The sequence below is a fragment of the Chelmon rostratus genome, chromosome 17 (assembly GCF_017976325.1).
Source record: "Chelmon rostratus isolate fCheRos1 chromosome 17, fCheRos1.pri, whole genome shotgun sequence".
NCBI lineage: Eukaryota > Metazoa > Chordata > Actinopteri > Chaetodontiformes > Chaetodontidae > Chelmon > Chelmon rostratus.
The window spans coordinates 7,982,302-8,009,449 of NC_055674.1; the positions used below are offsets into that span (position 1 = coordinate 7,982,302).

General features: G+C 43.5%; 1 protein-coding gene across 1 annotated transcript; it reads right to left on the reverse strand.

Annotated features, from left to right (window-relative positions):
- Positions 1–174: 174 nt before the first annotated feature.
- Positions 175–19,609, reverse strand: pde4a (phosphodiesterase 4A, cAMP-specific). Its single transcript, XM_041956337.1, has 15 exons — positions 18,678–19,609; positions 16,794–16,979; positions 16,259–16,295; positions 16,040–16,110; positions 15,201–15,250; positions 14,123–14,235; positions 8,796–8,889; positions 8,502–8,665; positions 7,853–7,951; positions 7,583–7,747; positions 7,324–7,423; positions 6,847–7,001; positions 6,585–6,707; positions 4,450–4,632; positions 175–4,234 (listed from the first exon to the last, which is right to left on the reverse strand). The coding sequence occupies exons 1-15, from the start codon at positions 18,869–18,871 to the stop codon at positions 3,704–3,706; spliced, it is 2,265 nt and encodes a 754-aa protein (XP_041812271.1). The 5' UTR covers positions 18,872–19,609; the 3' UTR covers positions 175–3,703.
- Positions 19,610–27,148: the final 7,539 nt, after the last annotated feature.

Consider the following 27,148-nt stretch of genomic DNA (forward strand, 5'->3'; position numbering starts at 1 on the left):
CTACAGTTAGAAATAAGATTACACTCCCAGTCCCATGACTATTAAATGAATGGTATTAATGCAAATAATACACAGAAACCAGTAGAATGCTGACAGTACCAAACAGTGTGCTACTGGCTAGTAACAACATGCATGACAATGGTATTGCATTTAATATAAAAATCTTACTTTATTTGTATTTTTAACACACTTTACAGTACCGAACAGTGAAATAAAAGAAAAATATACTGATATACTATAATATTGTTTTATATATATAGATGTTTGCTTATTAAATGCATTTATTCACAAAATGACACCTCAGCTCTGTTAAGAGGAAAAACTCTCATAAAAATAATATAATAAAAAATAACTTGGACACATTTTACACATTACAGCAAGATCATTTACAAATATTACAATCATTTCATGTTGTTTTTTCCCTTGAATAATCTTTCTTAATTGTGACAAACACATGAATTAAAGCCCAGAGAATTATTCACAGAGGGAGTCAGTCTGCGACAAAGTAACCTGACAGCAACCCGATGGGAACCAGCTAGTTAGGCCACCATTGGATGGATAATTAGGCTCTCAGGCTAGTGATTAAAGTTACTAAGAAAAACAGGTGGTGATAGTTCTAGAAATGGCCAAGTTAAATAAGGACACATTTATTTCCTTTGAACATGTCACATCTTATGTGACAACATCATCTTACATTTGACTTTATCAGTCAAATAAATTCAATCTCACTTGGACTATTAATAGAGAATGACTAGTTTAGTCCTCTAGAAAAGGGGTGAACATTGATTACTGCACAATGGTGAAGGTTTGTGATTCGGCCCCATGGAACATAATCAACAGGCTACTGCCAATGACCAAACCACCAGCACAGACTGTACACTACCTGAAACACACTGTCTGCCTCAAAAACCTGATGGAATAAAGTGCTGGTACAAATATATTTTGATTTTAACATAAATGTGGACAATTAAAAAATGTGACAGAATGTTAGCACAAGTGAGCAAAAACATAATCAGAGAATGAAAAGGTGGGGATGTGGCCTGCCGTGCTTCAGTGGTTCACTTAACAACCTCAAGTGGTTATTTGTCAATCATTATGACTCGGATAAATTTATAATTTACAATCCAATATTACATTATGTACAAGAGTGGTAATGCTTATAGCAATATCATCAACACATGATTCATTTTCCAGACCATCCACCAGAATGATATAAAAATAAACTGTACACAAACTGTTCAAAGAAAACACTTCCCATGGTTTTCTTTTCATCATTTAAAAAGAATGGCAGCAATCAATCAATTGAATAATTTTCTTAATAAGAAACAATTGCTACAGTATTGTGTTTGTATGGCAATTAAATATTCATGTTTTTATAGCTTATGACAGAAAAAGAAGCCACAAAAACAAAGCAACATCTTTAAAATAAAAGGCTGATGCATATGGGAATCTTCTATTTAAGTAACTGCAATAGTAATCCTGGATTCCCATTCCACAAGATGGAAGCCTGTGTGATGGCCCCGCAGCTCTGCTCCGTCCTGCGACAGAGCAGGTCAAACACACAGGCTTCTGTTGCACCGAGCTGTGGTGTCTTCAGATAAGTTCAGTTACTGACCTGCAGAAACTTGCTCTTACCTTCCAAAGAACCACACCCATGTTCTTTTTTTTTACTTTTTCCTTTTCTTTTTTTTTTTTACCCTGTGAAAAACAAACACCTAAACAAACTGTGACCCATTTAAGCTGTGCTGATCGAATCCTGAACATCATTCAACAAGATGTGGTGATGCCAGTGAGGGAACAATGACACATATGACAACATCTTTTGCATCCTGCCCTCTCTTTTTGTTACTCACTCGCTTACTCATGACAACACAATAAGCCACGCAAACAAACACATACGCATCAGCTCCACCTTGTCAACAAATCAATATCTGGTCAGATTCAAACAAAGGACATCCTTATTCATTCTTATTGGCTGCAAAATCTCCACTCCCATTTCTTATTTCATCTGCATCCCTCCAGGTAGCTATAAGATAGTCATTTTACCTTCCTGATTAAAAAACAACACATTCTTTATGTTGGTCTGAGCACAGCAACCACATAACAACTAATTGGCAGCAATGTTTACCCTCCAAATGCAATGCTGGATACATCGTGTATAGACACACTGATACTCACAGAAATAAGCATACAGACGTGATATAAATATACTAGGATATCAATTATATATCTTATAAATCTACATACTGGCAGGTATGTCCTGCATCTGACATTAAGGCAAAAAAGCATCAAACATAACAAGAATCATTAGGGACTGCCATACCACCTTTTGGCCAAGTCACACTTCTTTCTCCTGACATTCTGCCTCCCTGGTTTTCTTATTCATCTGTTTTCCTTCAAATCACTTCAGCCACTGAAGTTTCTCATCCTTCACTTTGGTGAGAATCGTTGTGTATGAGGAGACAAAAACACACAGTGCAAGTGGGTTTGAGATGGCGAGTGAAAATTTGTTCTGTTGATGAAATAAATTTGTATCCCTTCAACATATTCAGCAACTGTTAAATAGAAAATAGGCAAAACTAATGCTTCAAAGCATCACATGGCTTATTCTCATAAAGTTTAAAAAATCATTCTAATAAGTAAAAACCATAAGCTGGAAAGAGTCCACTGGTGGTTGTGGTGGTGGTAGTGATTGCTCTGCATCTAGAGTTCTGAGTTATTATATTACCAGAAGAGCAACAAAGGAAGACTTACAGCTTAAAACATATCACCACAGAAACTGTACGTGTGAGATACACACCACAATACCATGAACAGTAAAGAGACAATAAAAATGATAACAAAATCAGACACTCCTGTCCCACAATGCATTGCTTCACGACAGCTCCATTCAGGAAGCTGGTGTTTCAGAAAGGCACAGAGCCATCTTGCACCAGTAGCGCTCTCCTCGTAAAGGGAAAAGGGGTAAGGGACCCTACGGTCCCCTCATCGCAGCATCTTCCTTTCCTTCCGTATCTTCCTCTCTCCTCCTCCAGCTCTGTGGATGTTCTTGTTTTCTTTCCGACAGAAATGGAAAAAAAGTCACTCGGATGTGTAGCTTTTCTGAGGAGAACAGTTTCTGTTGAGGTTCTAACGAACATGAATTACTAATACTGACTGAACACTAGTTAATACTCCATTAAGAGATGGCTTTTTCCAAAGAGATTCTTTACTCATCAGTGTCCCTCGTGTAAATGCACACATACAAACATACAGTCAAGCGTGTGTGTGTGTGTGTTGGCGTGTCTGTGCATTTGCAAGAAAGGAGGGGGTTTTTGGGCTCCAATTATACTGCATGACTGATGCATGTACGTACACACATTGCATTGCTGTATTCTACATGACTTGCTCCTACCGTGTGTTTGTGTGTCACTTTATGTGTGTTTATATGTGTGCATCCCAGTCCCAGAGTGCTACGCTGTCTTCAGTTGGCCCATTCCTCTTAGCCTAAAGTTCACTGTGAAATCAGTCGAAGGACTTGTCACCACTCCAAATCTACAGTTGCTGTGTAATTACCTTCTCTTAAGCGATTTTAATTTATTCCCTTTTTGAAAAATATATTTAAAGGTCTGTATTGTCATTGCAGTCTTATTTGTTCTTGGTTTGGCCATTGAAAGGATGAACAAGATAATGTGTGCAAGTGAGGGAGATACAGGAGTAGAACTCATGTATCTTCAGCTTGTGAAGAAGAATCTTCCTCTTCCTCTACAGGACTTGTGTCGGAAAGTCTCTCTTTTTCAGATCTCACCTCCAACTGAGCTTTCAGCTCCTGCTCCTCCTCCTCCTCCACCTCCTCTTCCTCCATTGCCACCTCGTCTTCCTCTTCTATTATGTCCTCATTTTCCTCCTCTGCCATTATGTCTTCCTCTTCCTCTTTTTTACCCTCCTCCTCCTCCTCTTCCTCCTCCCCCTGACTGCAGTCCTGTGCCACGTGGTTCGGCGTAGGCTTGTCACCCTCATCTTCCTGTTCTCTGTGAGAGCTGTCCTCAAGGGTGAGCTCAAACTGAAACTTGTCCATGCAGGCGTTCAACTCTTTATCCTGGCCCACGGGAGGTGGCGAGGGGCTTTGTGGGATAGTGCTCTGGTACCAGTCCCTGTTGTCCTCTAGAGTGTCCAAGATGTCCTGGGCATCAGGGTGCACAAGGTCTCCCCATGTCTCCCACAGCGGGTGGACAATGTAGTCAATAAAGCCCACCTGAATCCAGAAAGAAAGAGTATGACTGACATCACATAAACTAGCACAGTGGTGTCATTTCACGGCATTAAAATGCATGAGGATGACTGCTGTGATCAGAGATGACAGATCACTCTCTGCACTGTTGTTATCACCCCACCTACAGCATTAGCAGTCATCCAGTTGTGCACAGAGTCATATCCATACATGTATATATTTCAGGGCTGAGCATTTACCTGGCTCTTTTCCACAGATGCAGTGTGTTTATCACACATGGGACTGATCTCCATCCCGCGCTCCCTCTCCTTATCTCCCTGCCTGAAGAACTCCTCCATGATTCTCTCCGTCCATTGTCGATAAACAGCCAGGGGTTTCGTAGGATTGCTCAGGTCAGCACAGTGCACCATGTTCCTCAACACCTGTACAAACACATGGCCACATGTCGCACACGCATTATGTATGTGCAGAGTTATAAACACTAAATTCAGATACACATGGAGATTATTTGCCTTCTATCCCCTCTGTCCCTCTGGCTGTCTGAAGATTTGTGTTTTCAACTAATTAATAAATAAAGTAAGTAGGACGTCACATTGAAATCAAAAGCTCTCTTAGTAGTGACACCCAGACAAGGCAGGGTTAAACCGCAGCATCAGACACGTATACAGGACAATAACATCAAATCAGAATAACAACAATAAGGACAACAAAGACACGTTACATAATCTAGTGCAATAAAAGAGGCAGCGTTAAATTAGGCATGTGTTTGTTAGTTGAAACAGCTACAGCTAGCAGTGACCACTTCCATTATTCTGAGTTTAAAATAGTTTCAAGATGCAAGGGTCTTCAGAACGCTCCACAATAAGGGCTGTAATAGAAAGGAATTGCTTTGCCAGCCTCTTTTCTGAGAAGCCACTGTAAACTGTCCTCAGCGACCTAATGTTACGACTGCTTTGCAAAAATAAAAACAAATCTTTTAGCTGCTGAAAGGAGGTGATGGGAAACCCAGTTTTCTAACGATCCCTTTCATTTTTACTTTACTCTCTCCTCCTTTATCTTCGATTGATTGCTCGTACAATCCAGTCCTCTGCCCCGAAATCTTTCTCCTCTTTTCCTAACTCCCCAAAACCTGCTTGTGCAGTATGTCATATTTAAAAAGCTCGAAAGGCGTCCTCCACCACTCCTTACCGTATTGAGCCTGACTTAACGTCTTTCTCTCCTCTCCCTACAAATACCTGCAGAAACTGTTATGTTTTAGCACAGCAACAACTTGCACTATTAGCTATCCCTGTTACACCCTCTTTTAATGTTAGTCCTTGGTTCTTTTGTGACATCTGGCTGTGTGTGCCTTCAGGTTACCTAGCTTCTCCAGTGAAGAACTGTTCACCCATCTAATACCAACAACCACAGACTTAGAATCAGAGAATTGTCACAGGGGGTGCTGTTTTGGGCCCAAGTCAGTCCGGATTTAAAATGGCACGCTGAACCAACATCCTCTCAAGACAAGAAACAACCACCTCCTCCTTTGCACTCTTGCAGGCATCGGGATCTCTGGGAAAACATTGCCACGTTTCATTCCCTTCCTCTCCGTGGCCCTCTTAATAAAGAGCTCAGTTTCATGCTTTTGTGGGTGACACTTAACTGTACCTCTGATTCAAATCTTTGACATTCAGGTCAAATCATGTCAAATACATTTCTGCATGCCTGACTGACATCTCTAGTCCATCAAACTGAATTTCGAAAATGCTAAGCAGCTCCCTTTCTGCAAAATCATGCCCCACACAAGATCTCTCTGTGTTCACTGACAAAAACAAGCAACACCTACTCCGCCCATCAAGTACTTAAGCACAGTCCTTGATAACCAGGGTCAGTGAGAATCACAGTTTATCTGTGTATCTTATGGTACTACCTCTTAAAGCATACTTAAACAACCACTAATCTTTCCTAAGCCTGATCCATGTTGTCTTAACTATCAAAAAAACGTCACCGGCACTGAAAACAGGTTGGAGAAAATGCACAGAGCAGTAACAGCTCTCACGTTGTCCATGTACACAGTGTAACCACAACATGGCATTTTGAGGAGGGGCGTGTAAGTTATGACAAGGCCATATCTCCCACATGTCAGCCGCGTCCTGCAGAGGTTAGACACTTTGACGCAGGATTATAAATCAGCCTTCACGCGAGTTGGTGTTCTGTCCAGCGGCCTGCCCTGTAACCTCTACTTTAAACCTAGCCAGGCAATATTTACATCCTGCCTAGCCTTCCTCTCAAAACCAACACCATTTAGCTTTAAAAAAAAATTTAATTACTTGAATGCATCCTATCAACGTATCAGTTCTTTTCTTCTAATTGTCAATTGAAGATGGCGTCTCACCTGTATCCGATCAGTGTAATGGTCGAGCAGCAGTACTCCAGAACTTGTCACTTTCTTTGTTTCCACCATTGTTTTGAGGTCTGCCAGCAAACTCATGTGTTTAGACATATCTGTTGCCAAAACCTAGGAAGAACATGTTTATGTATGCATCAGTGAAAGAAATAGAAAGATGGACAATAGAATAGGTTTTAGGGCTGAAGAGCAGATGAGAATTGAGGAAGTTATCTTCATGATACAGAATGACTATGTTAACAAGACTCACCATATCAATAACAAGTTTCCTCAAGCTCTGTCTCTGCCTCTTGCTAAGGTTCTGAAAGATGTCACAGTTGTCCTCGTGAAGCAGCTTGAAGCCGACAGCTAGGTGATGGTTCTCCAACACAGACTCATCGTTATACATCAGGGCAAGCTCTGAGTCTGAGATAAGCACCATACAACACACATGAGTCAAAAAACCATACAGTAATTGCATCACCACATCAGCATCACCATGCTCCCTCCATCAGTGTTAGAATCAAGACTGCAGTGGCACTTTTTTTTTTAAATGTATGACTATTAAAGGAAAAAGCAGCAAGCATATAAAGCTTTAGAGACAAACATCTCCATTTAGAACAACTGAAACCCCACACTTTACAGACTAATAAAATAGATATACAAGTGTAAAAACAACATTAAAGATGAACTTTTACTGGGTAGAACTAAATGAAAAAAGGTGTCTGTTAATTTCATTTCCACTCACTGGTGTTTATGAGGAATTGGTTAGACACTCCTGGATGGTCCACATCATGGATGGCAGCGGCAAATAAAGCAGCTAGAATCTCTAGATCAGTGAACACAGCCTGGCAGAGAGAAATGAAAGAGAAAAGAGGAAAATAATCAGTTAATCTGCTGTTTGCTGTTTATAACGAGGGGGCTGGTGGTGTGCAAAGTTAGATCTGTATTTGGTATTTGTAGTAATGCTGTGTTTTTGGCTTTTGCAGCCCAGTAAAGGTATTTACATCTAGAGCCGGTGTGGATAGCAGTACATGAGTAGACTGAGTGACATCTGCAGCGTGCAGGCTGTTGTGGTAGGCCACATTGGCATGGTAGTGGTCCTCCAGGGTCATCACATAGGTGACAAATGTATCCACAGGGATCCGAAAGGTCTTCAGTAGATCTCTTTCCTGTAGCAGTGACAGTCCCCAGGGGTTATGGTCACAAATAAGTCATGCTGCATGATATACTATATAATCCATTGCTAGTGAAAGCTCATGCTCTCCTTCTCTCACCTGGAAGATGGCAAACATTATGCAGCTGAGGGGTCGATTATTAGAGAACTCTGCCACGTGAAAGATATTAAGGCCCCACTTGTTCAAGTCATTCAGCTCCTGAAGGCACAGCAGACAGCATTAGCATACAACTGTACAACAATCTAGCATCTAGCAAAGGTGCGTGATACTCCAGTTGTGTATTCTATAGGTTAGATTGTAATTAGGTTTCATGAAATGTGCTGCATGCAACATTTTTAATGGCTACACGGCATCGTGTTCTTGCCAGTGGATAAATTGGTTTCTCCTCTTATGCCAAACATATTTCCACAATGAGAAAGAAAAAAAAACAGTGCTCAATCTGACTCTGATTAATCAACTACAGGTGATCTTTTATGTTGTGGAAAAGTTCTCTGGTTTAAACTCCTTTGCGGCTGTGATGCCACATCGTGCTACTGTACAACAACAGTGTCTTGGGGTGAATTTTCCTCTCAGCTGTTCACATGTGTGCACAGAAATGCATGTCTGTATAACACCATCATACTTACATTAGTTCAGTTCATATCTTTATTGTCCGACAAGATAATTTTTTGCAGCAGAAAAACATAAAAACATAAAACACAAACAATGAAAAATAAAGACACAGTAGAACAATCAAAGATGTATTTACCCTGGCTAACGCCTCCTCGTGTTCAGTCTTAACGCCAAAGCGAGGCATGGTGGAGTTGGAAAGGCTGGAACTGTGCGTGAGCTTCTTCACACCACTGATGTGACACATCGGCTTCTCCCTCTCCCTCAAAGTCGGGGATGGGATCTCCACCTCGTTCTGCTTATCTGGGGTTCGGAGGGCAAGAGTCAGAGGTTAGCCAGGATAGAGACTTATGGGTTGTGCTTGACCTGAGGGCAGAGCTATAATGTACTTGCTATCATGGTTGGTCACAGGTAGATGTCAGATTTGCTTTACCTAGAAAGGTAGTGGAGATGTATTCTGACACCTGGTTCCCTGAGCGACTCATCTCTGACAAATGGGACAGCTCCCTGTTCAACATCCTCTTGAACTGAGGGGAGGACAAACAGAAACAAGAAGTGAGTGACTTAATAGTAGTTACAGTGTAGAAGCATGAGGGATTACTGACATATCCAAAATGTATGGACAGACAGATTGGTAAACCTTCAGAGTGATTAACAGTGTGCTTTAGATTCCATTTGTACTGATACATAACAACAAAACATTCCTGTGAGTCAAATATGAGAACATAAATTATCACCCTCAATCGGGATTCATTCACCAAAGGGTGAGAAAATCAATTATGAATCATGCCTCCTCTTTTTGAGAACATAGTGTTCAAATCCCCAATTCAGTGTGCTTGCATTTTCATTGCCATGTATTTATATGCCGGCATGTTCATACGTATTTTTCTCCATACGTCTACGTTGGTTATCATGAACAACTAGTCTGCAGGTCCTTGCAGTACAGGCACAAATGTGATTAAGTGAATACATTATCCCTGCAGACAGAAAACACTGTTCCTGAACGTTCTCTCAGCTTTTATGTAGGTTTCTGTTCCTATAGATAAATGCGGTCGTTGGAGGCTTGACAGTCACGTGTCGCACACACCATGTGAAGGCACAATGCGATTCGGACAAGACCCCTCCGTCTCTGTCCTACTGACTGATCTTTCACACATAACAATCTCCATGGCAACCAGAGTGGTTGCCGTGGCAACTGCCCCCTCACAGTCAGTCCTCCAGCTTGATGTGAGAGCGGTGGCTGCTTGGGTGACAATCTGAGGGAGTAGGCAGGTGTCTCTGACCTTTACCAAGGTCAACCCTCCCCTCCTTTGCTGTCTTCCTCTCTACATCTCTCTGTTGCTTATATCCGCTCCTCCCTCCCTCTCGAGGTAAACAACACTCTCCACTACTGCCCTCGATCCCCAAAATCCTCCTCTGTCACAGGCTCCACTTTGCCTTCCTTCCATTTCACACACCTCATGCATTCCCACGATCTTTCACTGTTTTCCTCATAGTTATCTCTCTTTTGCCACACATCCCATCCATAGCCTGGTGCTGGTTACATGATAGGCAAAGCAAATAGGTACTCTGACAGCAAATCGTAGCAGCAGTCAGACAGAATCAGTCATCAGGAACCAGGAAAGCAAGTCAAGCCCAGTGGCACACTTAGGCAGCAGGCTGAGCCCGAACCTCCTCCACTCTCTCTTGCTCTCTCTCGTTCTTTCCTTCCCTAATGCTGTAACGCTGAGTCATAGCTGCCAACCAACACTTCCACGGTGCCAGTCCAAGTGCCAGGACAAACAACACTCTTCCTCTGACACTGACTAATGAAGCAAACATGCAAAGGCTGCACAGACATGACCACGAACACACACATACACACTCACACACCTGCATATGTGAGGGACCCAGGAGGGCTTCGTTTTTTCTGTCTAAAATCATGTATAACATACATTGATAACTGAATAACACATATGTTAAATTAACTATAACCTGTACATGTGATTGATTCAGGCTGTAAACATATCGGTAGAGAAGCAACTCATAATGTGCCCAATGTCATCAAAGAAAACAGTAAATATTAAGGCCACGATTTGTTTTGGTAGCAGAGTGACAGGATACCACATCTAATGCAAACCTGACATGTCGTAGAAAACTTGCACAGTTTTTAACTTCATACATTGTTATGGATATAGCATGTTGGCACATTTGAGGACAAAAAGAAACAGCTACTCCGTCCTGAGACAATAAGCTTTGTCCTTCAGTGACAATACGCTTGGCTTCCTTGAGTCTGTATTGAGGCCAGCCTCAGGGTAGCAGGAGAGAGAGACAGAGGGATGTGGGACGCAGGTGTGGAGGATGGAAACGGACATTATGGGACACTGCAATGTACCTGCAGTAAAGACGGCTAGACTACTTATCACAAAGTCCCTAAGCTATTTCTTAGATTTTAAGCAGCTTGGTGTCTTCTCATAGGACAGAAATGTAGACCAAATATGGAAGGATGAAGAGTGAGAGTGATATTGTCTTTTTGTTTACAGTGTTGCTGCAATGTAGAAACACTGAGCAGAGTTAATAAAGGCTGAACCTTTATCACTCTTGCCCTTCAGTGGATTCATATATAAATCATGTACAGGAACACACTCACCAATATTCTGCTTTACAGTTTCTCACAAAGCCACTATCAGACCAACAAAACTGTCCTACACCACATAAATTCGGTATACCATGAATTTAGCCCCATGTTGTTACATTGTAAGATTCTTGCTTATAAACACATAAAGTTCACAAACTGACACCACTCATGGTTGGATAAAAAAAGGGCATTGATGAAATGTTGATGCATGCATAGATGTGGCAGTAACACTTGAAGAGTCCACAACAATATATCCAAGATGGCCACTGCCAGGCCTTCTTGCCCTCTGCAAGATCTCCGAGACCTACCTGGTCCCACCAGCCGATGAGCCAGGGCCTGGAGCAGGTCTCACAGAACAGGTCCACTAAGGGGGTCCTACGCTCTGCCGCCGTCCCACCCCCCTCCAGAACCCCTCCAGCAGCTGCACCGAGGTCCAGCTCTGCCCCTGCCCTCCCCTGCAGGGGGCTGTAGCTGGAGGAGCGGGGCAGCCGGTAGCCCCCTGGTACAGGCGAGGGGCAGGGGGACGGAGCGGGGTCAATGGCCTCCACTACACCCATGTTGAGGGTGACGGGGGGTTTGGGCCGATGGCACAGGCAGGAGGTGCGGTAGTGGAGCGGGGTGGGGGCACTGTGGGTGCCCCAGTGGCATGAGGGCGTCGTCAGGGTGTGTGGGGACAGGCCACAGCCAGTCAAGCCGGGACACTCCAGAGTGACGGCTGCCCCGAGAGGGGGCGAAGGAACGGGGGGAGGGGGTGAGGGTAGGGGCTGCTGGTGCAGACTGTCCTTGCCTACATGCAGCACCCCGAAGCAGGCCACCCAGTCAGTCCAGAGTCAGGCTCCAGCCTCAATGTGGTCCGTAGATGAGGGTCCCCCTGATGGGCAGACCAGGAGCCCCCTGGATCCGGCTGCTGTGGAGACTACATCTCATCCCATTTGCTGAGCAGACTGACCCAAATGTACAGTCACTGCAGAGTAGAGGTGGATGGGAGCCGAAAGAGGGAAGATGGAGGGACACGGAGAAGGAGAGGGAGCGAGGGACCGTCTGAAGGGCACAGAGAGGAGCGGATGGAGGAGATGAGTGGAATGTGAGAGATGTAAACGAAAAAATGTTGAGAGCTGAGCTGCTTGACAAACAGTAATAAAAAATTTAGATGATGGAGGTGGGAGGGATGGAGTGATGGTGACGGCAGGACAAGAAGATGACTGTAGTATCGAATGATGGAGGTAAAGGGAGCTTAGATGACAGCAGAAACATCGGGCAAGGAGGCAGGGAGAAACAGGTGATAATAGCAAGAGAAAAACAAGGATGGAGAGGATGAGAGAGGGAGAGAGAGAAAGAGACAGAGAGGGATGTGGGCAGGCCTGTGGCAGACGGTCAGGCTGAAGAATCACACCAAAGCTGTGGTCTGGAAAAACAGGCTCCCTCTCCCAGCGTCGACTGCCCCTCCCCCACGGTACGGATCCAGAGGCCCGGCCCAGTCCTACCGGTGCATCAGCCCGCCTGTACCGTCTCACACCGATCCCAGCAACACGCAGTCAGTCCACAGTCAGTCTGGCTGCCTCCTGATAGCTCCGTATACCAGTCCCCTGCTCCAAGTCAATCCATGCCTCAGCTGGCCAAAATGCCAGAGGTCTAATCCTGCCGCTTTAGGCTGCCGTTCCTCCTCCAATGCTCTGCCTCTTGCGCCATTTCCCTGGATGCTGTAGACGGCTCTCGCAAGCTAATCAGGCAGTGTGGCTGCAGGCGCATGCATGTGAGTGAGTGAGTGTGTGTGAGTGTGTGTGTGTGTGTGTGTGTGTGCGTGCGTGTCTGTGCTTGCTTCTGCTCTCAGCCTGAGTGCGCATGTGCGACAAGACAGCATGTACGTCTGTTGAAAATATGTGTGTGAGCGAGGGTGTGAGTAAGAGTGAGAGACTGAGTGGGAATATTCATGTGTACCTCCATGTTGGCACAGTGTGGAGGATTTCTGTAGCTTAGTTGCGGCTGCTAAAAGACGGCAACATATCCACAGAGACTGTCTACCTCGGGAGACTTCCCTCTACACATTGCATGTGCACGCACACACACACATAATTGATTCCCCTTTAAGCACACCCCTTTTACTTCTTTCACAGCCCTTTCATCATACAGCACTGATTATTAACATGAAGAACCTAGTGTAGTGCAACACGGGAAGAATTTGTAGAATAAAACGAACAAGGTACACGATGCTGTCTCTTTAAGACAGAACACTATTAAAGGAGCATCACCTCTATTTCATTGGTTGTTGCTCAAACCACATGGCTTGTGGTCAGAGTGGCAAGCCAATAACTAAAAAGGAAGGGCAGACCCTGCTGCTGTTCGATAGCAACCAAGGTTACAGCAGAGACTTCAGCATCAGGGCCTGTTCCCCTCCCTCTTGTGTCCTCCATATCCACAGACCATCACCCTCGCTCCGTTCTCTCTTCCTCTCTCTCTGTCCTGTGCCCCCACAATTCAAAATGCATGCATACTTAAGAAGCCTGCCCATGTGCACACACACACAGGCATGTAGATGTCGTAGGCAACTGCACAATGCACACCTGCATCTTTTGCAGTTATAAACACAAGCTGCTTAACTAGATATAATCACGTGACAGTTTCGTCAAACAGGTGCCATAAAAACCCAGGGATGGTTGACATATGTGGTAAAGCCCACATTAATTATTTATAAACTATCACAGGATTGCAAATAAACCCAGGAAACGACTAATTTCAAGAATCAATAACATTGATTAACAAGCCTTTTGAAATTGACACAATCTAAAGTAGAAAAAGCAAAAGATGATGGCTTCGGTTGCGAAAGGGTCATTTTTTTAAACTTTTTTAAACTAAACTTAATATGACAGGTATCATTGGAGACTGGACACTGAAGATTTTTTCATGGTGGAGCTGCATTGTTTTATATATTTGTGGGGTGGAAGCTTAAACAGGAAATTAGCTATGTTGCATTTTGTACACTGAGTGATACAGCTGCAACCCAATAATGTGATAAAGGGTTCTCGTGAACCATGAAATACACAGTTTAGATGTTGCTCATCCACAAGCTTGGTACTGAGATAACCTGGAGGTAGAAGGACAGTGAAAGTGCAGGTGAACATGTTTGTGTGTGAACAGGTGTGCACCTTGTTGGAGGCCATCTCGCTGACTGAGCGGTGGGTCTGAATGGTCTCCAGCTGGTCCAGACACCAGTCCAGTTCCTCCAGAGTCTCCCGAGCCATCTGCTGGTATGTCTCCTCTGGGACAAACACACACACACACACAAAATTCAAAATATGTGATGTGCTATAAGTCTAAAATTGATTTGCAAGGCATTTAATATATGTATTAACAACTGAATCACAGTTATTTAGATATTTATGTTTTATGTATATTATGTATGTATTTATGTACAGAATTTCAAATCAAAACATCACTCTAAAACTGATTGACAGGTTTTAATATATAGGTATTCACATCAGACAAGTTGTTGTTTTTTCTGATGCTTTGAAAAAGTTGACATAGTGAAACTGGCCTAGAATATAGATAACAATTAGCTGAGTAACAGTGAAATTATTGGCAAAAATATAAGTCTCACATTGGATTTAAAAATACTTAAATTTAAGTCATGATGTCTGATCAAAAAATGTTGAATTTTTTTTATATCAAGTACGTTAGAAACACACCTATTTCCTCTTCCTAAAGGCTTGCAACATTGTTGAATGCTCCCTTTAAATTCTGTTTTTAACATTTATTACATTTAGAAACAGAAGTCATCGTACAATTTTTAGCGTCAGAACTGGGACAAGACGAGTTGTACGTGTGTCCTTCACACAGATAGTGTAAACAAAATAAAACGGCACTAAATTATTATCGTAACAAAAATGTATACAATATATACGTATACATCTATTGGTCAAACTATTTAATTACACATCAGAACACTTCTGTTCAGTGAAAATGGAGCTTTTCATGCATGTCCTTTATATATCTCTGTATGAAAAGAGATTAAACTTAAGATCTATCCAGTCTCAGAATATGTATGCAGCACAGTTAATTAAAAAATTCCTCAGTAATAGCCACATCATGTGCTGTGCTGTTCTGCAGTCATTTTCATTACTGATGATGCATTTGGGGAGTGTGGGAGCCTTAGTGTGTCCTTAAGCCGTGTGAGGGGACTGTGGGACTCTTTGGACTTAGAGTTTTAATTAGCTGACAGCGTACCAGAGAGTGTAGCTTGGGGAACAGTGGGTTGGCTTGTCACTGGTGACCTCCTGTGGACAAACACATCATTACATCAGCTGGAGAAGCACACGCTGCTGCCCCCTGCTGGGGATCAACACACATTCAGCATTACATGATGAGGCAACAAAAGGCTTGGCTCACAGAGGGGATATGAATACTTGTATGTGTGTTATTCATTTATATGCCCCTAAGAAGAAACAAAGGCATGTCTCTACTAAAATACCTTTGAATATTGAATAACACTGCAATGTGTGCATTTTTCAAAGTGCAAAAAATTCCCTTGTTTCACTTCAAATATTTAAGCATCCAAAGATAGTCAAAAACAAAGCATGAGCTCTGCTCCCCTTTCAAATAGCCTTCATGGTCTCCAAATTGTGTAGTGAGGGAGGCATTTTCAGGGCAAAACTGCATAATTATAGATGCTGATAATTCTGTGGTGCATTGCTTTATATATCATATTGACGTCCAGCTAAAAGCCTGCCAACTCGAGCTCCTTCTGTCGACTGCATTACAAAGGAGAATAATTTTAGCGTTATTGACCGTCTCCATCGTCTGGGTACAGAGTCAGGGACATACATCTGAGGCATGGTGTTCTCTGCACTCAGTCCTCAGCCAGCAAGTTGGAGAGATGCCAGATAATGCAGATCATATTTTCCATGAGCATAGCCTGGTAATCACAAACTGGTTAATCATGATGGCAAAAGTGTTTCCCTCGGGAGCAAGGAGAGGGAGACATTAACAAACACACACTGCAGACTAAGCAGGAGTCGTGACGAGTGTAAGTGGGGGGAAGGGGTGTTTGACAGCATGATACTGACTTGTTAGTGGGTGTTGTGACATTGGCGAGGATGGTGAAGTTGCTTCTTACGGTTCGTAGGCTGGCCAACACCTGGGGGATGGATGGACAGCGTAGGAGGGAAAGGAGGAGGGAGGGAGGGAACCGGGGGGTGGGACAAGTTCACTGCACTAATTAACCACTGTTTCCAGTCATTTACAGCAATTAAACATGTCAGACAAGGTGCATAAGGAAAACATACCTGAGCGAAAGGGGTGACAATCATGTCCTCGGTGTGCCTATAGAACGAAAGATGAAAACAAAAAGCAGAGAATGAGATGAACGTGAGTGGTCTGGGTGGCTCAGGCGCTCGGTATTACTGTTTATATGAGAGGCTGCATCTGTGAGCTGCATGTTTACAAAGACCTGTGCGGATCTAAACAGAGAAATAGTCCTGAAATATACTAATGGAAGGTTTTGGGTGGTTTAAATTTACTGAAAGACAAGCCAGGAAACATAGCACAACAGTTAATGCTAAGAGGATTCATCATGATTTCATTAGCATAATGATTGCATAATTACAATCACAACCATTGCTTTGTTGATTGGGATAATATGCAGTAACTGGTGTGTGTGTGTGTGTGTATGTGTGTGTGTGTGTGTGTGTGTGTGTGTGTGTGTGTGTGTGTGTGTGTGTGAGACAGAGAGAGAGAGAGAGAGTGGACACTGCAGATATAAAAACATGTTTGAATTCCGTCTGCCGCGTGATGGATCCAGGATGATGGCTTCGTGCTTACCCCTCACTGTTGATGGAGGAGTTTCGTGACATGGTTTTGGGGGACGTGTCGTAGTCTGAGTCTGAGCGGTACAGGAAGGACTCCCTGCGCTGGCTCTGGGGGAAAGAAGGGTGGAGCACCAACCCAGGACTCGCCTGCGAATCCATGGGACTGCGGCCTGGCGAGGGACCATTCTCCGAATCGAAGCTGAAGGGTTAGAGAAGAAATATATTATATCTGTTACATTTAATTTCGTTGTTTGTTTCGCTGCTGCTTCTCTTATCTCACGGTGACAGCAGGTAGTGGCAAGATAAGCCTAAACACCCAAACACATGCGATGGAGTCGGTCCACCTTTAGTGTTTCTAGTTTCTGAGGGAGGAAGTTGAAGAAAGAGGGATGTGACAGATGCTGCAGCATGAACCCATGCAGCTGTGACTCTGTGGTGCTGTTGGATTGGCAGACTGCCACCGGGCCGCCCTGAGAATTACACTTTACTGACAAGTCATGTTTTAGAGCAAGTCATGTTTAAGTGAGCAAAACTGCGGCTTCTCTCTGGGCCAAAGCTGTCTGTCAGAGGACCCCAGTGATTGAGATTTTTGATTTGGATTCAGCTCTCTTTTAAGATGAAAACCTAACAGTGTTCAGACCAGTGTTAAGTCCACCTTTATAAATTAAGACTACTTATATTATAATCAGGAAACATCACCAACCAAAGAAAAAGAGACAAAGTGGATATCCAACATTAAAGCAACATTGTTATTGACCTTTACAATCATGTAAATCAATGTCTGTCTTCTGCTTTTCTGTGTGGGAATGAAACACAGCAGTGTCAGGCCAACGCATCGCTGATTACCATTAAACCCAAAACACAAGGCTGAAAGTAATCTGCCAGATCCATTCAAAGACGAGCTCAGCCAGCGGGGACACGGCAACACGCTTCTCAGGTTGCACTCGTCTCTTTTACGCCGACACCCGCAGTCATGAAGTCTTTATTCTCCAGCAGCCCTCGACAAAATCCGACTTTTTCTGAGATGAAAGAAGATTCGATCTCGCGGCGAAGAAATGAAGTCAGTATTGATTGAATAAGGTTGTAGAGTTTGGCATCATATAATGGAAAAATGACGGACAATTGTTTGGTAACAGTACAGACAGATCTGACAATGTTACTGAAAAGTATACTGGTTGAGTTGTTATTGGGTTTATTATACACTAAAACAGCTACAAGCCAAGACTTCCATATATAATAATATGAATCTATAATTGTCACTTTCAGGCTGTCGTCAAATGTTGGGATGACAGGGACAGATAGGGAAGCAGGTTGCGGTGTAGCTGCAGCATCTATTTTTAATGTAGGATAACTTTTATCTCCACAACACCTCCCACTTCTCCTAAACTTCTCAAACTTTTTCTTGTCAACACAGTTGTGAACGGTTTTCAGTTTTGATTTCTAAAATTAAGCTTGAAGTGTGATATTTTTAGAATTTACTTCTGAATTGGCCTATCAGGAGCCACTCCTCTCCCCGGAAGGCTGTGTGAATATGGCTACAGATCAAATTATCATTAAACAAATTTCCCCGCAAATGAAAAACACATCAAAAATGTCTGGCAGGGAGACCCTCTGCAAGCTGCACATGCTAATCCCCGTTTTTATTTTTTCTGCAAATTTCGTGTGTAATTAGGAGACTTCAGCATTATGAATTCAGCACTTCCACAAATCTAATCGATCTGACTAAACCTATTAAAATGTGTGCATGGAATAATTTACTCTGAAATCTTCTTTAGTGAGAAAATGTTTGCATGTTTACAATGCTCACACCTCACCTGAACTGATGCAGAACAATCACAAATCACAGCAGCTTCTTTGGGTCAAATTATGGATCAGTGGTTTGGATGCAGAACTGTACCTGCAAATACAGTGAGATGAGCGTCTGCGCTCCTGAATACTGCGGTTCAGCTTCATACGCCGAAACAGGGCAGAGCCCCCGTGTCCACGAGACTGATCCACCGGTGACACAGGTGAGGGGAGAGAGGGTGCAGGAGGTGGACCCTCAGGACTCTCCCACAACCTCAGCTGTCGTGTCAGCTTCCTCTGACTCATCGTTGCCAGCTCTGGCCCTAGCAGAGCCGACCAGTTAAAGAAAACTCCCCCAGCCTCCACTTAAAACTGGCTGTCTCGCTCTGCTTGGCTGTCTCCCTCCCACGCAGTCCCCCTCATTGACTTTTTAGTGCATCGACTCACGTCTGAGGCAGACAGAACCTGCTGTACGTGGCGCAAACTGTCCTCAGTCCAGAGCAGGATCTAATATCAAGGCCGGATCCTCCCTTTAGTCCTGCTCTCCCACGTGTCTCATGCGAGAGGAGTCAAAGTGCATCAACATGCATATCCTGCACTGTGATCCTCAGGCCCTGAATGTTTAAACTCCAATTCACCCCTTTTCACTTCCTCAGCTTGTTCCCTGGATTTATGCAGGTCTCCATAATCCTCAACACCGACAGCTTTGCAAAGGAGAACTCCTCTGGCATTTCATCAGCTCAGCTCTGTTTGAGTCCCGCCGCTGCTGATGGGACCGGACGGCCCAAACTGGACCCCTGTCCCCATCTGGTGTCCAGGTGGCTGTGGCTTCTGTCTCACATTCACAACCCAGGAGACATCCAGGCTGCAAAAACAACCGCGGGACCTGCGATGATGCCTGTTAATTTCCTAATTAGCTAGCCTTTCGCCCCTCACGTTGTATCTGTTACTGTTTCTCCCCCCCCCCCTGCCTCCCCAATGCAAGCATGTGCTCTCACAATCCTTATCTCTCCGCACACAGTTCCTCTGCAGCAACAGGAAGGCTGATCGGTAAGAGTAACACAGCAGACGCTAGAATAGAGCAACACACGGAGCCTGTGTCATGAGGATTTGAAGAGAAAATAGAAGACAAACCAGAAAGAGGAGGAGAAAAGAGAGAAAAAAAGGCAGGGGGAAACGAGTTGACTCATACCCCTGTGTAAATGTTTACATGTTCTACTAAAGAGCGTGCAAGGCTTGCGCCCAAAACATTTTGTATTTTGACATCAACAGCCTCGCTCACCAACAGCACTTTCCTTGGCCTTTGGATGTGAGCAGACACAGTGCTACCTTAATGTTCTCCATGAGTAACAATTAGACCATGAAATAGCTTTCAAACAAGGTGCATTAGGTCAACCACAACTAATTCAGTGATGACATCGGAGATAGCAATGTTGGACAGCCTCAAGCTGCATTTGTTTTTTTTTTTTACACGTACATGGTTTCACAAACAGTGCATGGCTGCTTTTCTACCACACTGCGACTCAGAAGGCACAAATATTTGACTGCAGTGTTATTAAAAATGTTGGAGCTATTGAACCACTGCAGGTATCAAGCTTGCTGGCAGCACAGTTCCTGGGGTGTTATTCATTACTTTCCTAAGAGGAGGTATTGATTAATAGCATTGTAACTACCTCATTAACCCTTGAATTACCAACATGGCATTTGGAAACAACACTTCTACAAGTGTGGCAATTTCCTTGGAAGAGAGAACGAAACACCTAAGTAAGTAAGTTATCAGTGTTAAGTAAGAATTTCTCAACGATGATTGCACAGCTTACTGTATTTCATTCCTGTAGCACTGTTTAACACCCCAGAATAATATCTCTAACTTCACATGATTCTTGTAGAGATTAGCTAAGAAATTAAACAAACGTTTAATAGCATCAGTAGCAAATATGAGTAATATAGAGGTATAGTTGTCTTTTTGGTGACTTTTTTTAAACAATTGCAGTCCAGTGTTTCATGTTTCTCTGCATAAGTAATGAAGAGAAATATATTTTTTATGAATTCTTACTATTTTAATGTCTGCACTGCAAGTTGACGTACTTCTGAATAATAAGAACACATCATACTTTACGGCATCACATGCTATTGGTTCTTAATTAGATCTCTTTCTTGATTGCTGCTTGTCTGAGTGGAAAACTCCAAACGCTTTTTGTTTTTGGAAGCCGGGCTAACCTTTTATTTGGAATACAGATTGGACACTGTAAATCGTGCGGGTACATGCATGCCGGCACGTCTGTGTGACAACCTGCATTTGTGTGTTTATTTGCAACCGTGGTGAGTGACAAAGAGGGAAGATATTCAAACTTTGTGTCACAGTTTGAATATACAGCCTGCACACACCAAACGAGAGCACAAATGAGACGACTTGTGAATAGTATCTGCTTTCCCCTCAGCCCTTTTCTGCGAGAGCAGCTAGCAAAAAAAAAAAAAAGCAAGCGCATCCTGCTGCATGAATTCAGTGTTCTACCTTTCAGCAAGCAGCTTAAAGCCTGAGCACAGGGAGGAACACAGTAAAGATAAGATGCCTTGTCAAGTTGTTTCCTCCTCTCCTCTTGCCTTCCACATTCACCTTTCCTCATAGTCTCTCTTTTCCCTCCCCTCTTTCCTGGTAGAGAGTAACTATCATTTGTTGATGACGCACAGGGGATGGATGGTGCAGCTCGTCTTGGAAAGTCACTTGTGAAAAGGCCTCACATACGGCCTGTTTGAACAGTGCCTTTCAAAGACAGACTTTGGAAAAATGTCAAGAATTCTAATTCACATGACAGTTACTATTGTAATCTCTCGAGAGCTGATGAAGAGACAATTATTCTATCGCCTATTAAATACAGAGTCCCAGCTCAATAATAGCTGGTGAAACCTCTCAGAGTGACTCATGCACACACGTGGACGCACACACGCACATGTGGACACACACACACACACACGCTGGCGAAAACACACCCCCATGTTGCACTTGGAGCGCACACACAGACGAGCATTAACACTGTAGCTCTTTTGTTTTCACTCAAACACTTTAAAAAGGCAAACTAGATGCATGTACACACAGAGACACACACAAACTGTACACACGGTGATTGTAAGCTGGGCTGTGGGCAGCTCTCTTGGCTTCATTATGTGAAAGCAGAGTCCCTGGAGTGTATCGCTGTGGACAATGACATGATGATCAGAGGTTTCAGAGGGATGGGGATTTGTGCCAGCTGAGTGACTCCTTCTTATGGAAGATAACAAACCGTCTCTGTCAGGATGGAGAGGAGCACATTAAAGCTGCTGTCTTTCATGTAGCCCCGCTACCTGAACTGCCTCACTCTGTTAACTCACTGGGGCTCGGCCACACACGGCAGAGACAAAGCTACGGTAATGGATATGTTAACAACTGGAGCATCCCCGGCTGAATGGCGGCCTAACTCTTTAGTGATGGTTCACTAAAGCTTAACGGATGATATACAGCACTGTAACTCCAAAAACATGCTGTTGACACACAGTGTGCTTACAGTAAGAGAAGAAAAACAAAAAATATTACCCTCCTGTAACATCCGATGATGATGAAACAAGTAACTGTTACTGTTAATGCATATTCAGGAAATACAACGTTGAATTCCAAAAATGTTGGGACACTGTGAAAATCATGAATAAAAACACGCTTTTACGAAGTGATCACGAGCGCACATTGTAATATCCTTTATACAATCATCCTGTGGAATGATCCCAACAGGAGCTAAATGCCTGACCTTTTGCTGTCTTTTGTTGCTCCTGTCCCAACTTGTTTTAAACGTGTTGCTGCATCAAATTCAGAATAAGCAAATATTTACAAAAATCTATGAAACTGATGAGGTCAAACATTAAATAGATTGTCTTTGTACTGTTTTCACTTGAGTATATGTCAAAAAGGATTAGCACATTTTCTGATTCGGTTTTACACAGTGTCCCAGCTTTTTTGGACCACTTTTTAACTCTTGTAACCTACCTTCATGACAATATTTAATATAATGGCGCGCCACCATTTTTAGACGATAGCGTACAGCTGTCTGTCACTGTCACCGGGCATTTGTCATCTGTCAATTGTTCATCATCAGAAATGTATAAATCCAGTATGACAGACAACTACTGATATAAAGAGAATCTCTCGATAGAGGCAAAAGTGCAATATATTGCAAAACTAAATTTAGTAAATGATAGGCTTAGGGTTAGCTAATGTTATGCTAACTGAACGCCAACAAAACGTCAGCTAATCATGCCTAGTAAATCTACTCGTATCTAACCAAATGAAACAACGTTAGCTTACCTTTGTGTCCGTTACTGCGACATTTCGTGTTTTGACCCTTTTTCAATGTGAAACGTGTTTTGTATTAGTTCAGCAGTTCTTTTTGACATCTAAAGTAAGCAGCCAGCGGATGGTGCTCTTACCCTCGTAGATAACAGCATAGTTATGCCAAGATCCAAGATGTCTCTAACTATGTAACACAGAACATGTTATAGCCTAACAAGTAAAATGTCTAATTTTAACAACCAACCTAATGTCTTTCCCCATCTATCTAAAAGTGAGAAAAAGTTAAGATTGCAGTCACGCATTTACTCTTTCTGTCCTGAGGTTCTGTGTCAGAGCAATTAACACACCAGCCGTTATAATATACGGTAAAACTAACGGGACAGATTACACAGCCTCAAGTAAATATGCTGCCCTCGAAGGGGACCTGTGAGCTTGTGGTTATGACATGAGAAGTTGTGTACGTGATACACTTTCAAGGGGCATTCAAACGGATCAATCGTGAGAAAAGCGCAACAACGGCAACAAGGACATTGCTGTCGGCATGTAGAAGCCGCCGAGGCTAACAGCTAGCGAGCGGGTAACATAATGCAGGAAATGCAGAGTTTTCAGAAAATTTCTACCTCCAAGGTTGACAGTACCACAAGAGGGGGGCGTTCACACTGCGAACACAGCAAACACAACCCTGTTTGAAGACAGAAATGCTGAAGCAAATGAACATGAAAAACAAGAGATCATTTAAGTATGCACGACGATACTAAGGGTCATTTTCAACAGTCTGACTCTGATTCATTTTGCATGACTGAGAGATGTGGTCAGTGACTTGGAAAATGTGGAGCTCATTTATTGCATGTGCAGGAGCTGTGTAACATCCAGCTGAAATGTATTTTGATAGAGAAATCTTATACACAGGTATTACTGTAGTACTAGTGTGGTTATTAAATTAGCACTATGCATCTTCTTACTGACTCCTTGTGTGCAGAATAAGCCAGGAAGATTGGACTATTCTGTCGCAGCAATTTTCTCTCCTCTCTGCACACATTTCTGCAACAAAAGGGAGAGCTTGATTTCATGTCATTAGTACGGCAGGCTTCAAAGGGCTTTGAAGCCCCGAGTCAATGCAGCGATTAGTTTAATTAAACCTATAAGTCTATATAAGAGTGTAGAGGAGATTTACATACATCCCCTCTACTGACCCTCTCTTGCAATCGATTATTCATTAACAGTAATCATGAGGAAGCCCCCAGCTGGGGAAAGCTGCTGCCATATCAGCATTTTCCCAACAGTCTGGTTGGTGTCAGCTCTCCTTTCCCTCCGTTGCTCTGTGTGCTGCCGTTAATCAGGCCTCTCCGAGGGGATGATCCAGCCCTCGTTCATTTAAGCTACTTCAAAAAAAATACGCTCCCAGTCAATCTCTCCTGTCACCCCCTTTTCTTCATTCTCTCCAGTTCACTAAGTTAATGATTAACCTGCCTGAGTCCATCACCCTCTCTCTCTGTCCCCACAACACACACACAAACACACACACACAAAGAGTCCGTACTCTCAGCCTCAGCGGAGAATGACAGTTATTTCCTGCCCCCGCTTCCTCCTCTGCCAAGCAAGCACAGATGCTTATTTCCACGTGCAATTTCATCCCCCCCCTCCACTACACCCCCCACCCACCCATGAGCTGTGCCTCACCCAGGCATTTAGCACCTGGCTGATTGCTACCAGTGCGGGGGTGGCAGTGAGGGGAGTTGAAGGGAAGAGAAGCGGGGACTTGCAAATTGGGAAAGGGTGCTACTTTTATATGCTGACCATATAATCACAGCTGTACTCTTTTGCTGTGGTTGATTCATCCGCAGATCTATGGAGCACATTAAGGGTTTTTATTATCAGGCACTCTCAGGCTGGGGCATGCTTTTAGGGCAACATGCCCGTAACTGACACATCTCAGATGACATGTCCAGAGCGGGCTTGCCATCTCCGCTTGCCTCAGCTTGCCCTTTGTGCCTCTCAGGCAATCACAAGAGAGAAGGAGAGAAAGACAGGGCACGCTCAAGCCTCCCTCCATTTTAATGTCGACATTTACAGTGCAATGCACAAGAAGCAGAAGCTCTGAAGGGAAAGTGCTGGCACCACGCCACATGGGCAAAGAGAGAGCATCTGGCCACTGGAGCTTCAGAGCCAGGATGGGAATAATGCAGTGACATACGTGTAGGGGGAGAAAATACAAGACGGGATACTGGAGCAAGACTAAACAGATGGAAAAGGCAGTGAGAAGACTGTGGATGTGACAGTGGCAGAGTGGTCAGCAGTCACACTGTTAAATCTGATGAGCTGATCTTTTAGCTTTAGTTTGCTCAAATTTCTAATCACAATCAGAAGCATTTTAGAACTTTAAGGCATGCCACATTTAACTCATCAAATTATGTTAGCGAAGAAACATGATCTTATTCGCATACTTCCCAACAAAGATTGTATTTGAGTTAAAGCACCAGAAACCCCTTACTTTAGCCAGTTTGAATACACTTGCAAGATGGAGGCTTGTTATGTGTCTTTTCAAGCGTGCATCTCAGATGAGTCACAGATATTTTCTCAGATAAAATTGAAAACCGTTCTAACCCTGATGAAAATTCGAATCCACTTCAGCCCCTAGTCACCAGAGCTGCAGTGAGAGCCACATCTCACCATTAATACTGGACTGACAGTGGCTGTGCACAGTATAAGAAAATCTGTGCTCATTATGGTGCATGGAGCAATAAAAGCATAAATCCGTCAATACTGAACAAAATGACGCAACTGGAAAGCAAGTCTGACTGACAGGAGAAACATTTCTGTTCTTGCACATTTAACACAGAATAGAAATGTCTGGTCATTTATATTTTGGAAGTACAAATTAATGTTTTTACAGCGCATTGACCCTGACCTCCCTCACCCCTGCCCCGTCCACTGCCCCTCCCCTGTTAGGCCACCAACTGTCTGCTCCACGGGTAGCCTGTCCCACCCTTCCAGCTCTCCGCTGCGCTGTGGTCAGATCACAGAGCTGGGGATTACAGCAGATTATCCTGCCCACAGGATCACCAACCCAACTCCGGGCGGGCCGAACACAGAGAGCCGGCCTCAGCCTCTGAAAGTACAGAACACATGCCTTTCAGGAAGAACCCGGAGGGATTGGCCGCAATCACACACCTGGCAAATACCACAGGAAAGGGATTTATTTTATGGGCTACACTAGACAGGATAATCAGCCTTTATTCCGCGCAGCAACAAGGCCTCCACATTGTGAAAGGACAGCCACCGCCAGCCCTCTTAATCTATTAATGCACTGTACAAAATAAATTCCACATGGATTGAGTGGTTCACATTAGACACACAAAGCTCTTAGCAAAGTGTTTCCTTTCACGTCAGGAATTTGGGGACTGCTGCTTTGTGGATTGTCTTACACTCTATTCCTCGAAATCCACCAGAGGCACCCATCACTTCACATCACCATCAGCAGATCTCCGAACTCCCGAAAACTCACAGGAGTCTCTCCTCAGGTGGAGAGCGACTCATTCTGTCACCGCCATGTCTGCTTCACGAGTTGCTCGGCTTTCAACTCAACTTTGTTTAGATGCAGCTTTGTGACATGGCCCCATGCCCGGCACACAGCTGCTGTGTATTACATTTTAAATGCGACAGCACAGTGGAGTGAGAAAGTATTTGTAAGACATGCACAGTTTTTTTGGTTGTGCTGGTTCTGTACTCCAGCACATTGGCTTTGATTTCAAACATTGAATATGAGGTTAAAATCTGGACTCGGCTTTAATATCTGGATGTTTACATCAACATTAGATGAACAGTATAGAAAATGAAGCCTTTTTTTATTTAAAAAAGTACCCAATTATAGGGGACAGAAAGTAATTCAACAAGTGTACAAGAGTAAATAGGCATGAAAATCAACATTTGGATGCAAATCTCTTGTAGTCAGAGTGTCTTGGTTGTGCTATGCCAGGCCTGTACGGTAGCCATCTTAACATCTTGCTTATTTTGTGGCCTTTTTACCTTCAATCTGGTCTTCAGGACGTCAAACACATGCTCAGTTGGACTGAGGTCAGATGACTGACCTGGCCAGTCAAGATTATTTCACTATTTGCACATACAAAATTCATCCGTTTCCTTGTGTGTTTAGGATCATCTTCTTGTTGAAGTGTCCTTTGTATGAAAAGAGCTACAGATCTTTGCCCAAAACACCCCCAAAGATCCTTAAAGTCGCCACTTGAACCTTACAGTCACTGTCTTGG

Coding starts and splice junctions, on each gene's coding strand:
- pde4a (XM_041956337.1), bottom strand. CDS start 18,871: ATGAGTCAGAGGAAGCTGACACGACAGCTGAGGTTGTGGGAGAGTCCT. Junction 14,236..15,200: donor TCCCCAAGCTACACTCTCTG/GTACGCTGTCAG, acceptor TGTTTGTCCCAG/AGGAGACATACCAGCAGATG. Junction 8,890..14,122: donor GCGAGATGGCCTCCAACAAG/GTGCACACCTGT, acceptor TCCTCCCCTCAG/TTCAAGAGGATGTTGAACAG.